Source organism: Podarcis pityusensis (genome assembly GCF_964106645.2).
Source record: "Podarcis pityusensis genome assembly, chromosome: 13".
Lineage (NCBI taxonomy): Eukaryota > Metazoa > Chordata > Lepidosauria > Squamata > Lacertidae > Podarcis > Podarcis pityusensis.
This window is the reverse complement of record NC_138038.1, coordinates 26,794,580-26,808,608: the sequence shown is the minus strand read 5'-3', so window position 1 is coordinate 26,808,608 and position 14,029 is coordinate 26,794,580. Positions and strand designations below refer to the sequence as shown.

Below are 14,029 nucleotides of genomic sequence, written 5' to 3'. Positions count from 1 at the left end.
TGCTTCTGTCCTTGCATGATTCCCTCCCCACCCCACCACCCAGTGACATGAAGTCCACAAATACTCCAGAGAATCTCCCACTATTCTGAAGTATCACCCTCCTCTAATCCCTACACCTTTCTCCTGTTTTATCTCCCCCACTTAAGATGACTTTTCTCCCTAGCCAGGTTAGCTAGCCTCCTGATGAGACCCTTTCCTGCCACTACCTAGGAACTGCAGCTTTTATTTTCTTTACATATACCAAGTAAAGGTTATCTAGACAGAACATTAAAGCTGTTGAATTTTCCACTGCTATGCTTCCTGTGGATTGCCTATATCTTCAGCAACAGCAGCCTGTGTATAAGAGTGCACTTAGGATGCACTTGAGGATAAACTGAAAATTAGTTGGACAAGTAATTGAAAATGCCATCCCCTTCTAGCAGTTTCTGAACAAAGCTAGAATCCTAACAGTACCTTCCAACCCTCAAGAACCTTCACAGGAGACTGAGGATATCTGTAATATGCCATCTTTTAAACAGCCCTGGGAATCTGTTTACACACACACACACAACCCTTCCCTTCATTGGTAGGGCATAAATTATGTGGGTAAAGTGTGCCTGCCTTAACACTGTTCAGGAGCCTCCACATGCCTACAACTTGTTTCTCTCCCAATTCTAATCTAGTCCCAGCACACTACTACAGCAGCTCTGCAACCTTCTTCCATTATCTCTACCACTGCTCCAAACACATACTTTCTCATAACTAAATTTCTTCTGGCTACAACCTGCCAATTCATCCCCATCCCTAAACACCTGAAGAATAGCATTTTCAGGTCAGACCCTGCCCCACCTCACAGTCTGCTCTTCAAGTTCTGGTTAATTTCACCCCACACCCAAAATAATAATAATGCATTAATGTCCATGTTCCTCAACTGTGTATATAATCAAGGCAGCCCCAATCCTGGGACTTTCACTGCCGCTCCCACAGTGTGCTTAGGCTCCTCCCCTTCCTCTTCAAGCTCATTCTCCACCCATCCTGCCCCACTCCCAGTGGAAGTGGGTGGGATCCCAAACTCTGTTAACGAACCTCCTCGCCCAACTTCCCTACATGTACCGTGGTGCCACTAAGCACACACACCAGACTTCCTAACGTAATATTTCCTTTCCTCTCTAGTGCACATCCTTCCCACAAGCGATATCCCACAGAATGGCACGGGCGGGGCGAGGGAACCCTTCCATCTGCGTAACCTATCACGACTGACTCCACCCCACCTACACAGTGTTTCCCTCTTATTTGCCTCTCTACAGGCTTACCTATTCAAAGGCGACTATATACACCTTTCCCAGTTTTGTTCGAGGGAAAGGATCTCCTCCAGAGAAATGCCCTCGCGTCGACGGGAGAAGAAACCACCTTACACTTGTACATGTAATCTCCCTCATTGTAATCACGACAGGCAGCCCTCCCACCCCACCCCCACCCCACTTAGGGGAACTTGTCTCCTTCCGCGGCCAGTTTTCCTCTCTAGTGTCTGGCAGGCGAGGAAAGGGAATTTCCTTCAGCCTCATCTAGTCGCCTCCCTTCCCCCATTTAAAACCCTCCCAGGGGACACACAAACACCGCCCCATCTCTTCGGCCACCGCTTTATCGCCCCTCCAGATCTGGGGTCCCCCCTTTCTTTTGAGGGGAGGAGGGAGAAACGAGAATAGGGGAAGGGAAATCTCCTTCGACGAAATCTAACGCCCCCCTCCCCACTGCCCCATTCATAACCGAACAAACCAGCCCTGCACCACCACCTTCCCCCTCCCCACCCCGGGAAACTTTGGGAAGGCCCAGCCGATGCTCCCTCCGCTCACCTCAAACCGGCTCTTGGTGACTCCGTTCATTTCCCTCCTCATGGTGAAGGCCCTGCGGGGGTCGGCTCGGGTGAGAGCAGGCCAGGCCGAGCCGGGCCTGGCCCCCCCGGCTCCTGAACGGCGGCGTCAGCAGCGGCCGCCCGCTCAGCCCCGCGGCCTCCCTTCGCGCTGCGGGGCTGAAGGAGGCGCAGCAGCCGGGGAGGTAGGAGGCGGAAAGCCCGTCGTCGCCCGTCTGCCTCCCTAGACCAGCGGCGAGGGCCCGGGCGGCGTTAAGGCTCCTCAGCGGGTGCGGTTGAGGGAGGGGGGTTTCGGCCGGCCGGAGCCCCCTCCGCCGACTAGGCCCACTCCAGAAGGGAGGGGGGAGCAAAGAGAAAGCGAGCGAGAGAGAGAGAGTTCGGCCTTCGTCAACTACAACTACTACTTCTTCTCCTTCTACCCAAAACAAAAACACTCCGCACCTGCCAGCAACAGCGCCGCTCATTGGATGAGGGAGGCGCAGGCCGGGGAGGGGAAAGAGCACGGGCGGCGCGCGCCTCTGCGCGCGCGGGTGGTGGGAGGAGGAACGTGTGCGCGCGCCCACCGCTTCTCCCGGGGACAAGGCGAAGAAGCCGGGAGGGTCCTGGTCTGCCTTTTCCCCCCGCCCCGCACCCTGCCTCAACTCTGGTCTGGGCAGGTGAAGCGACCGCCTCCCGTCGCCAACCCTGAACCTATGCACGTTTCAATGACGGTCGTCGCAGCGCGCAGGATTTCGGTTCCGATCCTACGCACGTGCGCGGCTCACGGGTGAAGCCGTTCGTCCCTACCGAGCTCGGTGAGGCTTGTAGATATATGTTTTCAGCGCGCGCGCACTGGCACATTTCGGTTGCGCTCAGCGGTGGGGACATGGTCCCAAGCAGCTCTAGTGACTGGCATCTTTATTGATCTTAACGTTGTGCTGAATGGATCAACAAAAGGAACTGCTTCTTCGTTGCCATCAGTTAAAATGCTTCAAACGCAGCTAAACCTTTTTTCTCTTTTTAATTTTCTCTACCTTTCCTCTGGGTTGGAATTATTATTCCCTGGGGTGCCCCTTGCAGCAAGCTGTTTAGCTTCAGCAACCCATCAGGTGCCTTCAGATCATTCTCTTGAGCAACAAGATGAAAGCTTCCAGTTAAGAAGATTTGGCTCCTTTATTCTTGGGGGGAGGATTAATTCCTGTGGCATGGTGTCTCATCCAGCTATTGTATATATGGGGGGGGGGGGACACGGCATTCTGTAACCAGGATAAGTAGCTGCCTCACTCCCTTGAATCCAAATTCTGCCAAGATCTGATGGATTGGTAGATTGAGCGAGTCGTGGACCACCTGCACTCACTAGGTTGGCTTTCAGCAAGCCGATTATCCTATCATCTTCACATACATTTTGGTAAGGGGGGTGGGGAAATACATATATAGAAGATGGTTGCCATATAGTGGTAGTGATGATACAAGCAGTTTGACAGTGGAACGATCTGTTTTAAAAGGTGGTGGATTCTCCTTCACTAGGGGCTTTAAAGCAGAGAATGAAAGACTAGCTACTGGGGTGCAACAGCAGAGGATTTCTGCAAAAGCAAGGGGTTGGACTAAGGTTACCTTTGAGGTCCCTTCCATATAACTAATTTACTGTACAAGGGCTATTGTAAGGATTACTGAAAGAACTGCACGTGAAACTGCATGTACTGGAAAACCTGAAATACACTGTATAAATGTCAAGCATTCTTACTAGTGTTAATTATTAAGCAAAACTATTAAGCTTTTACTCTGATACCATGAACTGAAAACGACCAAAACCAATTAAATGATACTTTTGCCAGTTGTTTACTCAAACGGGAACAAAAGAAGTTGATTAACATTTAGAAATTTATCTTATTTGTATATGAACAATACAGCTCTTTTACAAACCTGGAGGAGGAGACTCTTGAGAGTCCCATGGACTGCAAGAAGATCAAACCTATCCATTCTTAAGGAAATCAGCCCTGAGTGCTCACTGGAAGGGAAGGACAGATCCTGAAGCTGAGGCTCCAATACTTTGGCCACCTCATGAGAAGAGAAGACTCCCTGGAAAAGACCCTGATGTTGGGAAAGATTGAGGGCACAAAGAGAAGGGGACGACAGAGGATGAGGTGGTTGGACAGTGTTCTCGAAGCTACCAGCATGAGTTTGACCAAACTGTGGGAGGCAGTGGAAGACAGGAGTGCCTGGCGTGCTCTGGTCCATGGGGTCACGAAGAGTCGGACACGACTAAACAACAACAAACTAGCGTTTTGTTTCCAATCTATATTTCCCCCACCTTTGACTAATGCAAACATTTTTGTTAATAATAATAATAATAATAAATTTTATTTATATCCTGCCCTCCCCAGCCGAAGCCGGGCTCAGGGCGGCTAACAACACTAAAATAGTGCAACATTATAAAAACATTATAAAAATTAATTAAAATCAAAATTGATGGCAACCATAAACTAAAGTTTTGTAAAGATTGCCAAAGGAGGGAGTCAGGCTGCGCCCTGAACAAAGGCCTGGTGGAACAGCTCTGTCTTGCAGGCCCTGCGGAAAGATGTCAAGTCCTGCAGGGCCCTTGTCTCTTGTGACAGAGCGTTCCACCAGGTTGGAGCCACAGCCGAAAAAGCCCTGGCTCTAGTTGAGGCCAGCCTAACCTCTCTGGGGCCTGGGACCTTCAAGATGTTTTTATTTGAAGACCGTAAGTTCCTCTGTGGGGCATACCAGGAGAGGCGGTCCCGTAGGTACGAGGGTCCTAGGCCGTATAGGGCTTTAAAGGTTAAAACCAGCACCTTAAACCTGATCCTGTACTCCACCGGGAGCCAGTGCAGCTGGTATAGCACCGGATGAATGTGATCTCGCAGCGAAGACCCCATAAGGAGTCTCGCTGCGGCATTCTGCACCCGCTGGAGTTTCTGGGTCAGTCTCAAGGGTAGCCCCACGTAGAGCGAGTTACAATAATCCAGTCTGGAGGTGACCGTCACGTGGATCACAGTCAAATCGCTGGTCTGCCCTGGGTTCGTTCCTTTTGGAATGTAATGAAATAAAGTTTCCTCTAGGAATAAATTTTGGAAATAGGAGTACCTGAGGACACAGGTGAAGTCCTCCAAGCACATACAAAACACTACCTTTTCTCTACTATTACAAATTTGACCCCAATCTGTGATTAAGGCAATAGGGCTTCTAAGAGCACTTTAGAAACTAAGTCTGAATATTGCACCGTGTTAACTAACCCATCTGATTTGGGAGATGAAGAGAAGCAGACACACTTAACCTGGATACCTTCCACTGTCAACACTCAGCATTAGTCCCATATATGCCATCTTCCAATTAAGATCTCTGCTCCCAGGCAGTAACATCCTATGACCAACTATTCTCATATGACACAAACTCCCACATACACCCCAATATCTACCTACACAGTCCTTCTTAAGGTTCCCCAGAATAGTTATAATAAACCAATAGGCATCTGTACTGTATTTATCTTCATCATATTATGGCTTATATTCTATCCACGTCAACTTGTAATGTAAATCAAAGCCTTCAGGAACTAATAGGTGACTAGGAATTAAAAGAAAAAAGCACTGAGAACTTGGATCATGTACAAGGGGTAACCAACAAGATGTGGTCCTCATCTGTTCAGCATGAGCAGAAGTCCAAGAGTCTGGGGATTCAAACTATTAGACAACTGAGCTTCCTAGACAAAAATGCTGATGAATGTTCAGCACTTATCAGTTCCTGCTAATATAAAACAGCTATGGTCGTGATGGAAATGCACTACCAACTTTATAAGTTTTGAAATTGAAGTTTCAAAAAAGGCTTCCCTCTTTCCAAAAGAGCTCTTACTTGACAATCAGAACTTCATCCAGGTAGAAGCCAACTTGTAAAGTGCAGAAATTGATCTGAGGCAAACATTTCTATCAAACAAAATTTATTTGCATGTAAAACAAACATGTTATTTGAAGTACCATCAAAAAACTAAAAATGCAGTCTAGTCCTTCCCCACCTCCTCAGTCACCAGAAGCAGTATTTACACAATTGTTCACAAGAGTAAAGGACCTACCATGTACATGAAAAGAACCAATCTTAATCTCAGGTGAAGTACCTACACCTGATATTAATGGGTTTGATTATTTCCTATTTTCTGTTTGTATTTACAATACTGAAAGATGTAGGGTATTGTGAACAAATAAATGCACTTTTAGAAGTAAACATGAGAGATTTTAGGATTGTGTGATACTGGTATGTGTACTCCCAATTTTAATTGGTGGAACTATTCTTTGAATGGTTTATTTTTCTTCATTCCCTATGAAAAAAAAACCATCACTGCTGGACAAAAAAAGGTATGTTGTATTAAAAGTAGAACTTTATTAACATCCTGCTTGCATAAGGTAAAAAAAACAACCACACAATTTTAGAACCTGTTAGCATGGTAGACTTTAGACTTCCATGGAACTAATATGACAATCCAGTTTATGCACAGAGGGCTCATAGGCCACAATAAACCTAATCTCTCCCCTCTTTCCCACATATAATTGGGTGTTCAGCACTTGTGGGAAATGGAAGGCTGATGCATCATCCTCATCCCTCATATGTGCCAGGGAAAGAGCCATTATGACTGATAAGGGAATCCATTCATGAGCAAATCCTGCACCTCTCATACACTGGATCAAGGCTCGTTTTTATTCTGAAGAACCTTTTTGTATAACTCAAAAACCTACTACTGGCCAAGGTGGATGTCCACTGAAAAACAGAAAGTCTCAATTGTTTAACTTTGGGACCCAAAGAATAACCCCTCTAAAAGATCTGGTAGAATTCATGGTTCAAGAGCCATTACCTCTTTTAATATTTTAGACACTGTCCATACCTAAGAATTGTATTACATTGCTCCTCACAGCCTTCATCCTCCAAATACTTTCAACAATTCCATTCCAATTACAGAGGATACCAGAACTATACTGTGCATCCCATCATGAAAACACCGCTCAAATGTTGCTGCTGGGATGCAGCAAGATGTCCAAAGCCTTAAACAATAAAGCTTCTCATTTTGAGTTGCACACTGTGTTTCTCAGAACCCAGCTTCTTCCCTAAATGAAAAGAATACTGTAAAAACCATCATAATAAACACAACTGCTGTGGCCTGAACATACACAGAATTACATTCTGTGATGTGGCTATCACAAAAAAACCTCTCGATCTATCAGAGACCTTGTACACACCCAAGTCGTCTGCAGTAAAATGAATTGTGTCATTTGCTCTGAATTTATGATTTGCAGTATCTTGGAAACTCAGGAAGCAGGTACACAAGTCAGGAAAACTCTGCAACTTATGGTTGTGTGGGGGTACAGCTTCTCCATTAGAAGCCTCAATGCAACTTCTTCATTAGATAATCTTTGGTGGAGCAAACCTATGACATAAAAGCTTCTAAGAGTGCAAACAGTTTGGGGTGTACAGTTAGGTATCATAAAGTCCTGCAACCGTTGCAAACCCAGCATGGGTGGTTGTATGCCAGGGATGGGGAAGCTGTGACACTCCAGAAGTTGTTGGATTCTGACTCCTATTAGTTGCAGCCAGCAGGGCCAATGGTCATGCAAATGATGATGGGAGTTATAGGTCTGGCAACATTTGGATGGCCACAGGTTCCCCATTATTGCTGTATACTCTAGTATACCATGTGGAGTTCTGTGTGACCACGTGCTACCCTATTCTCTTGAGCATCATGGAATGTTCCATGTGAAGACGATACTGGAGAGAACAAGACATCAAGGTGAGGGTGATATGCATATAGTTCATGGCCTTCAATGGAACGCAGCAAGGCAAATTCTAATGGCAAATCTTAATCCACTACAATACCATCTCTATCTGGTACTATGTGGTTATGGAAAAATTCTAGAATGTTTCCCTTGTATCTAGGTGGGAGTTGGAAGTGTACATTCACTAAGCATATATTTTGACCACTCACACATTATAGGCTCACTCTTAATAGGTCTGGAAGCCTATATTACCTCACTGGCCTGTGAGCTGCTCCAGTATGCTGTTCCAGTAACTGCTGAAGTCATGTGAGAGGAGTCAAAGATGCAGCCACTTCACTCTGCCTAGGATTTGAGACAACTGCCAAGGGAAGTAGCTGCACTGCTGATTCCTCCCACAAGGTTCCTACTTTTCTGGAGTGGTATGTAAAGGAGCCATGCTGCAGTGGATCTTATACCAAAGAGGAAACTGATTCCACACTCATACCAACAAACCACACTCACCAAGGGGGAAAAGTGTCACTCCCACTTATTTTAACAGCATTCTCTCCCAGCTGGGTTTTCAACCCACTTCAAAATTAAAGGGGCTGAGAAGTCTACCAATCTACACTCACAGCACCAAACCCTCACTTTCTTCTTCCCCACTCAGTTGCCATCTTATACTACCCAGCGGTAACAGAGGAGACATGCATGGAAGCCAACAGTTTCCATGGAAGAAATCAATTTTATAATACAAAGATTAAGTGAAATGGCTGTAAAAGATGTAACACATCTATGTCAAATACTTCACCACCTGCATAAGGGCCCAACTGGTGCTATCCACTGAACAGTTCCATTTCAGATTTTATTTTTAATAGGAGATGGCAGTCAGCACCTTGTGAACTAGGGGAGATACCAGGCACAGAACCAATTCCGCTAATTAATTTTTGGTGTAAATATCAGAGTATGAATAACAAAACCCAAACAAGCTTAAATCCTGAACACTAAAAATACGCTCCAGAATGAAAATGTTCCTAAAAAAGTGAAGTAAAAGAAATGGAATATCTGCCCAAGTTTCAATTCTATCTTGCAAGTCCACAGGCATGTAACTCTGGGACAAGTGACAGAACTACACCGAATAGCGTGGTGCATTGATTCTTTGTGGTACAGACTCTGATTAGATGGAAGTATGCATGTGTAAGAGTCCATGTAAACTTCCAAGAATTGAAGAATATTTTTTCACTATGCTCCATTTGTCAAGAAGAACAGCCAAAGAAAAATGCTTGTTTTTATCTGAACCCACAAGGGTGTTGTTTGCACTCACAACTTTAAAAACATTTTTAAAACAACACTATATGAAACATTTAGCCCCAGCCCACTCCCCACCTGCCAACCTTGGCTAAATATTCTCAATTTCTTATCAGGGCAACATCCATGAGATCCTCATCTTCATCCCCAATCAAAAAATCAGGGCTAGGCCTGGATGGCCTTTCTGATGTAAGAATGGCACTACTTGTCATAGACAAAGACTGTTCTGAAGAGATAGGAGATTTAGACCAGTTCTCCGTCTTAATGCTGTGAGTTTTCTTTTTGTCTCTCTCTTTATCACGATCCCTATCCCTATCCCGGTCTTTATCTTTTACTTTCTTCTTTTCTTTTTTGTGTTTCTTATGCTTTTCCAAGCTGTATTCTGGAAGAGGCCGAATTCCATCATCAGAGCTGGGGCTGTTCTGATAGGATTTCTCTGCTATAGATGATCCTGATTCACTCTCGCTGTCAATGTTTTGCGGGGTATATGCTGGAGACTTACTGTGACTGGGAGAACAGCGCTCATGCTTTGGAGTAGACCCACTTATTAGTGGTGATCCATAGCTTTTGGAAGATGTCATCTGAGGCCTTAAGCCATCCCCACCTCCTTCTCCAGGCTTCTGCAAGGTAACTTTGGCTTTAATGCTAGGAGAGCCACCGTCATGTTTGCTGATGATAATCTTGGCCACTCCAGTGCTTCCAACATTCTTTGAATCAGATGCCTTTTTGGAAGAGTCAGAGGAGCCTCCTGAAACAGAGACTTTGGATTTCTCCTTGTCACTCCTTTCCCGCTTCCCCTGCAATTCACCTCCAGAGAGGTTGTGTTTGGAGGACATGGAGTGACTTGAGGAACTGGAACTCTGGACCATCTGTCCATCCATTGAGTCTTCCCCACCAGGGCCACTGGTGACTACACCATGCTTGAGTTTGTCAATCACAGCTGTCAAAGATGGCTTTTTGTTCCGGCTTGGGGACTTGCCTTTTGAACTCCCGTGCTGATTCTGAGATGAAGACATGGAAGAGCTGCCAGATGAGAAGGAAGATGAAGATCCCGCTGAAGAATTTGAAGAAGGGGGTGGCTTCTGGGACATGGAACTGGAGGATCCCATCCCTGAAGAGGACTTCATGCTTGAACTTGATCCAGTCCCAGACATGTGTGAGCTTCCAGAACCGGAACTAATAGGGGACTTTGCTTTAGACGACGGGGGAGTACCTGGAACGGGTTTCATCGGAGAGGCCAGCTTGTCAGAACCGCCCGAGGGTCTAGAATGAGAAGGAGAAATGTTTGGTTTACTCATGGAAGGGTTCATAAGTGATGAAGGCTTCCCTTGAGGTTTGATCTTGGTACCTCCAGAGCCGCTGCTGAGGCCGTGTTTTGTGATGGGGGAGGACCCGGGCTTTCCCACTGATTGGGTGGAGCTTTTGGACTGACCTGATCCAGAGCCGCCTTGGCCCGAGTAGAGGCTGCTGCTCATCTTGGACCCAGAAGACCCATCCGACTTGCTGCTCTTTATTTTGCCCGAGGTCGATGAGGAAGACGAAGAGGACGAGGATGACGATGAGGAGGAGGAAGAGGAGGAGGAGGAATGACTGTGATGACTTTTGCTGCTCAAAGAGGAGACTGAGCCGCTGCTTGTGTACTGCCCATGGGAAGGTTTGCCAACAGTCACTGTTCCCTTGGGAATCTGGATGGTGATTTTGGGTATGGGAGGAGTGGCTACCCCAGGGGGTGTTTGAGACCTGCCTGAACTTCCAGGAGATTTCGAGCCACCTGTGCTTGCTGGTGGGGTGAAAGGCCTGGTAGACAAACTATGAGAGGGAGATTTGCCTTCTGGCTCCACCTTTCTCCGCTTCTGGACCTTTTCTTTACTCTTCCCATCGCTGGATGGGGTGCGGCTGCGTTTTCCACCCTTGCCATCTAGCCCAGGGCCCGTTAAAGAACTCCCGGATCCATTACCCTCTTTGACCCGCTTCTGCGACTTTTCCTTCCCCAAATCTCCCGTGCTCAGTAAGGGGCTCTGGCTTCCACTATGATGCTCCATGACATCAGAGACCCCCAGAGCCTTGCTGGCAGCAGTGATAATACTAAAGTCGACTGTGTCCGCTTGGCTGCTTGCCTTGAACTTACTCTCCCCTCCATCTCCCCCCAGCACTTGCACGCCCAGAGTACTTATCGTTTGTGATGCAAAGCCCTTGAAGTCATCAGCGTCTCCACTCTGGCTGCTATCATCAAAGTACTCTTCTCCAAAACCGCTTTGGCTCTGGCTATTCAGGAGGTCAGGGTTGAAATCAACTCCATCAGGGAAAAACTGATTTGAAGAGTCACTGTTTGGGCTCACAGTGGCATCGGCAATCAGGTCAGCTGGATCAGTGTAAGGGTTTTCACTGTTGTTAGACTGAAAGACATCAGGATCAAACAGGGCACTTTGGGAATGCCCTGAACTAGAGGAGTCTCTTACTGGTGTTCCAATAGGAGGACAATCTTCACTGGTGCTTGGTAGCTTGGATGCTTCCTCTGCTATGTCAGAAAGGATATCTGTCACATCAGCACCAATGCTGTCTGAGCTGGAGAGCCGAACCATCCTCTGAATACTGGGCTGGGTATGAGGTATAGACTGTGGATACGTTGTTGGTGGAGTGCTGCACTGACTGGGAGCTGGAGTAATATGAGGGGTATCTAAAGCGTCAGTGGTCATATTGACATCAAAGATGGGATTCTGGGAGTCAACGTCCATGGAAAACAGCTCTCTCTGGAAGTCATCTTCAGTTTGATGCTTGGGTTTCTCCACCGTGACACGTGATTTTTTCTTCTTTTGCTTGTTGCCCCCTGGACCCATTTCCATCCTTGGGGAGCCAGAAGAGGAATTTTGCCTCTCAAGTGGGCTGTTTCCATAGAGCGTTGAGAAATCTTGAGCTGGATTGTCCTTCAACAGGTTCATGAGCATGGGGTGGTTCTTGGTGTTGCTTGCCGGAGACGACACAGGGGGAGGGGTATGGTGTGGAGGCGTGGGACTGGAGCCAATAGTGGAGCCCACGTTGCCTGTGATTTGTAGCAAGCTTGTAAGGATAGGGTTCTGGGACACTTTGCTGAAGTCTTCCCCGTGGCCTACTGAATCATGCCGTTCTTTTATACCCATGCTCATCGTGAACAAGGTGGAGATGGGTCCCCCGGGGAAAGTGTTGGTTGGGGTGGTGGTGCCACTCATTGGGTTGTTGCCGGTGGTCATGCCATAACCTGGGCTGCTGGCAGGGGGCAGGTTCTTTTTCACCATATCTTCAACTGTCTCAGCAATGAGGGACAAAGCTGGTGTGTCTGCTTGGATTGTTTCAGCCTTTCTCCGGATGGCTCTCATGGTCACAGGTATTGACATGCATCTATAAGGCAAGGTGGAGAAAAGCTGGTTTAGTGTCATCCTTGCCAGCAGTAAGTTCCCCCATGAAGCTAAAAGCTGTACTCATTATAAACAATTATGAGCAGTGTTAGGTACACCTCTACAGAGTGAGCCTCACTTATTCAGGCACACTATATACAGGAATATAAAGTTTTACTCTTTTTTCTAGAGGCAAATTCTCCACCACTGCAACTAAGTAGCAACTGAGGAGTAAGGAAGCCCTACTCAATTCACTAAAGTTCTCATGAATAAATAAATAAATAGGTGAATGTATGCTTTTTAAAAGAGAGTTCCCACTTTATCTACTTATTTCATGAACATGACAAAATCAAAGCATGTTAAGGCTTTGCTGAACTGAAGAGCCTGTTCAAGTAAATATGGCCTAAGTAAATATGCCACATTTTGAAAATGCTAAACTGAAGAACTGGCCTCGTTACAGGAGGGATGGGGGACCTGCAGTCCTCCAGATGCTGTTAGACTACAACTCCCAACGGCTATGTGGGGTGGGTCTGATAGGAGTTGGGAAGTCCAACATCTGGTGGTCTATAGGTTATCCACCCCTGAATTACAGAGTAAAGTACAGGACAGACAGGTCTAGGCACTGCTTTCATACATGGCTATGCACATTAATGAAACCCAAATTCTGAACTTCAAATAAATCATTTCTATTCACATCAAGATGAATTTCGTTATTTTATTCATTTTACTCCTTTCTCTAAAGACTATAGAGATGGCTTGAAGGCCCAGAAGAGATAGAAAACATCATTCTTCAGATTCAGTTAACAGAAGACATAAATTCTACATGTATCATTTCAGCATACATGAAAGTGTGCACAACATATAAAGACCATCATGGGTAACCACAGCTAAGTGCAAGCTGTAAAATATAAAGTGCATGCACTTTTCACAAATTGAGTACATGCTTCATATACTCTTCTTCCTACACAAAGTGTACAAAATTGCCTTATGTCACTGGTGCATGGACACCTGTCTCAAACTTCTGCTCCTGGAGGAAAGCTCCTTATCACCAGCAGTAAAAGCAACCCAAAGAAGACAGGACTGAGCCTTTTCCTTTTGACAGACAGAAGGGAACCCAAATGCCTTTAATAATTAGAAATCAGCAGCTGACCTTAAATCCAACTCTAAGTTGCAGAGAGTTTTTAATACCAAAGCACACCATCTAAGACAGCATAGTCTGAGTTGATAGGTCTGTCAAAGTGTGGGCACGATAAATTTTGAGAAAACCACAGAAGGATGGACTTCCTGCAGTGCCATAAATCTCCATAAGGATTATTGGACATGAAAGGTAACAGGAGTTCTAATTACCTCTTTCTACTTTTATTTGCCATCTATTATATTTTGTTATAAATATATGTAGATAAATAGATAAAAGAAAGAGAAATGTAGAGATGGAAAGCAGGAGCTCCAAGTTAATTCTGGCTGAAAGGGAAGCTAGTGATTGCAGTGTGATGGAAGGCATGTGTCCCAAACATTTAAAGCAAACCCCCCCCCCCAAAAAAAATAGGAAAAGGAAAAGGTTCAGGATGCCATTGTTTTAAGTATTAGCCCAGAAACTTTCCTCCCTTGCCTGGGGTAGGCTCTCATTACTGAAATAAAACTGCTGTGTGTGTAGACCTTTACTGCTGTCACCACTAGAGCAGAATATAAAAAGAATGATAGGAAAATGTTACTGTAAAATTATTTTTCCCTTGGTAAAACTTTAATGTAAGTGGCCTCTGAGTTACCAGGTT

The 14,029-nt window shown here is 45.9% G+C and overlaps 2 protein-coding genes across 3 annotated transcripts in view; both read right to left on the bottom strand.

Moving 5' to 3' along the window:
- Nucleotides 1-2,271, bottom strand: part of FBXL20 (F-box and leucine rich repeat protein 20) — a 64,214-nt gene extending 61,943 nt beyond the window's left edge. Inside the window, exon 1 of one of the 2 annotated variants that reach the window (XM_080978333.1) lies at nt 1,833-2,271. In XM_080978333.1, the coding sequence (XP_080834459.1) occupies nt 1,833-1,874 (42 nt within the window). In that variant the 5' untranslated portion in view covers nt 1,875-2,271. The remainder of the gene's footprint in view (nt 1-1,832) is intronic. The other variant, XM_080978332.1, reaches the window with a different exon arrangement.
- A 3,492-nt stretch (nt 2,272-5,763) lies between these two features.
- The window catches only part of MED1 (mediator complex subunit 1), a 28,053-nt gene continuing 19,787 nt past the window's right edge, over nt 5,764-14,029 (bottom strand). The window contains exon 17 of the mRNA XM_080978251.1: nt 5,764-12,261. Within this exon, the coding sequence (XP_080834377.1) occupies nt 8,988-12,261 (3,274 nt within the window). The 3' untranslated portion in view covers nt 5,764-8,987. The remainder of the gene's footprint in view (nt 12,262-14,029) is intronic.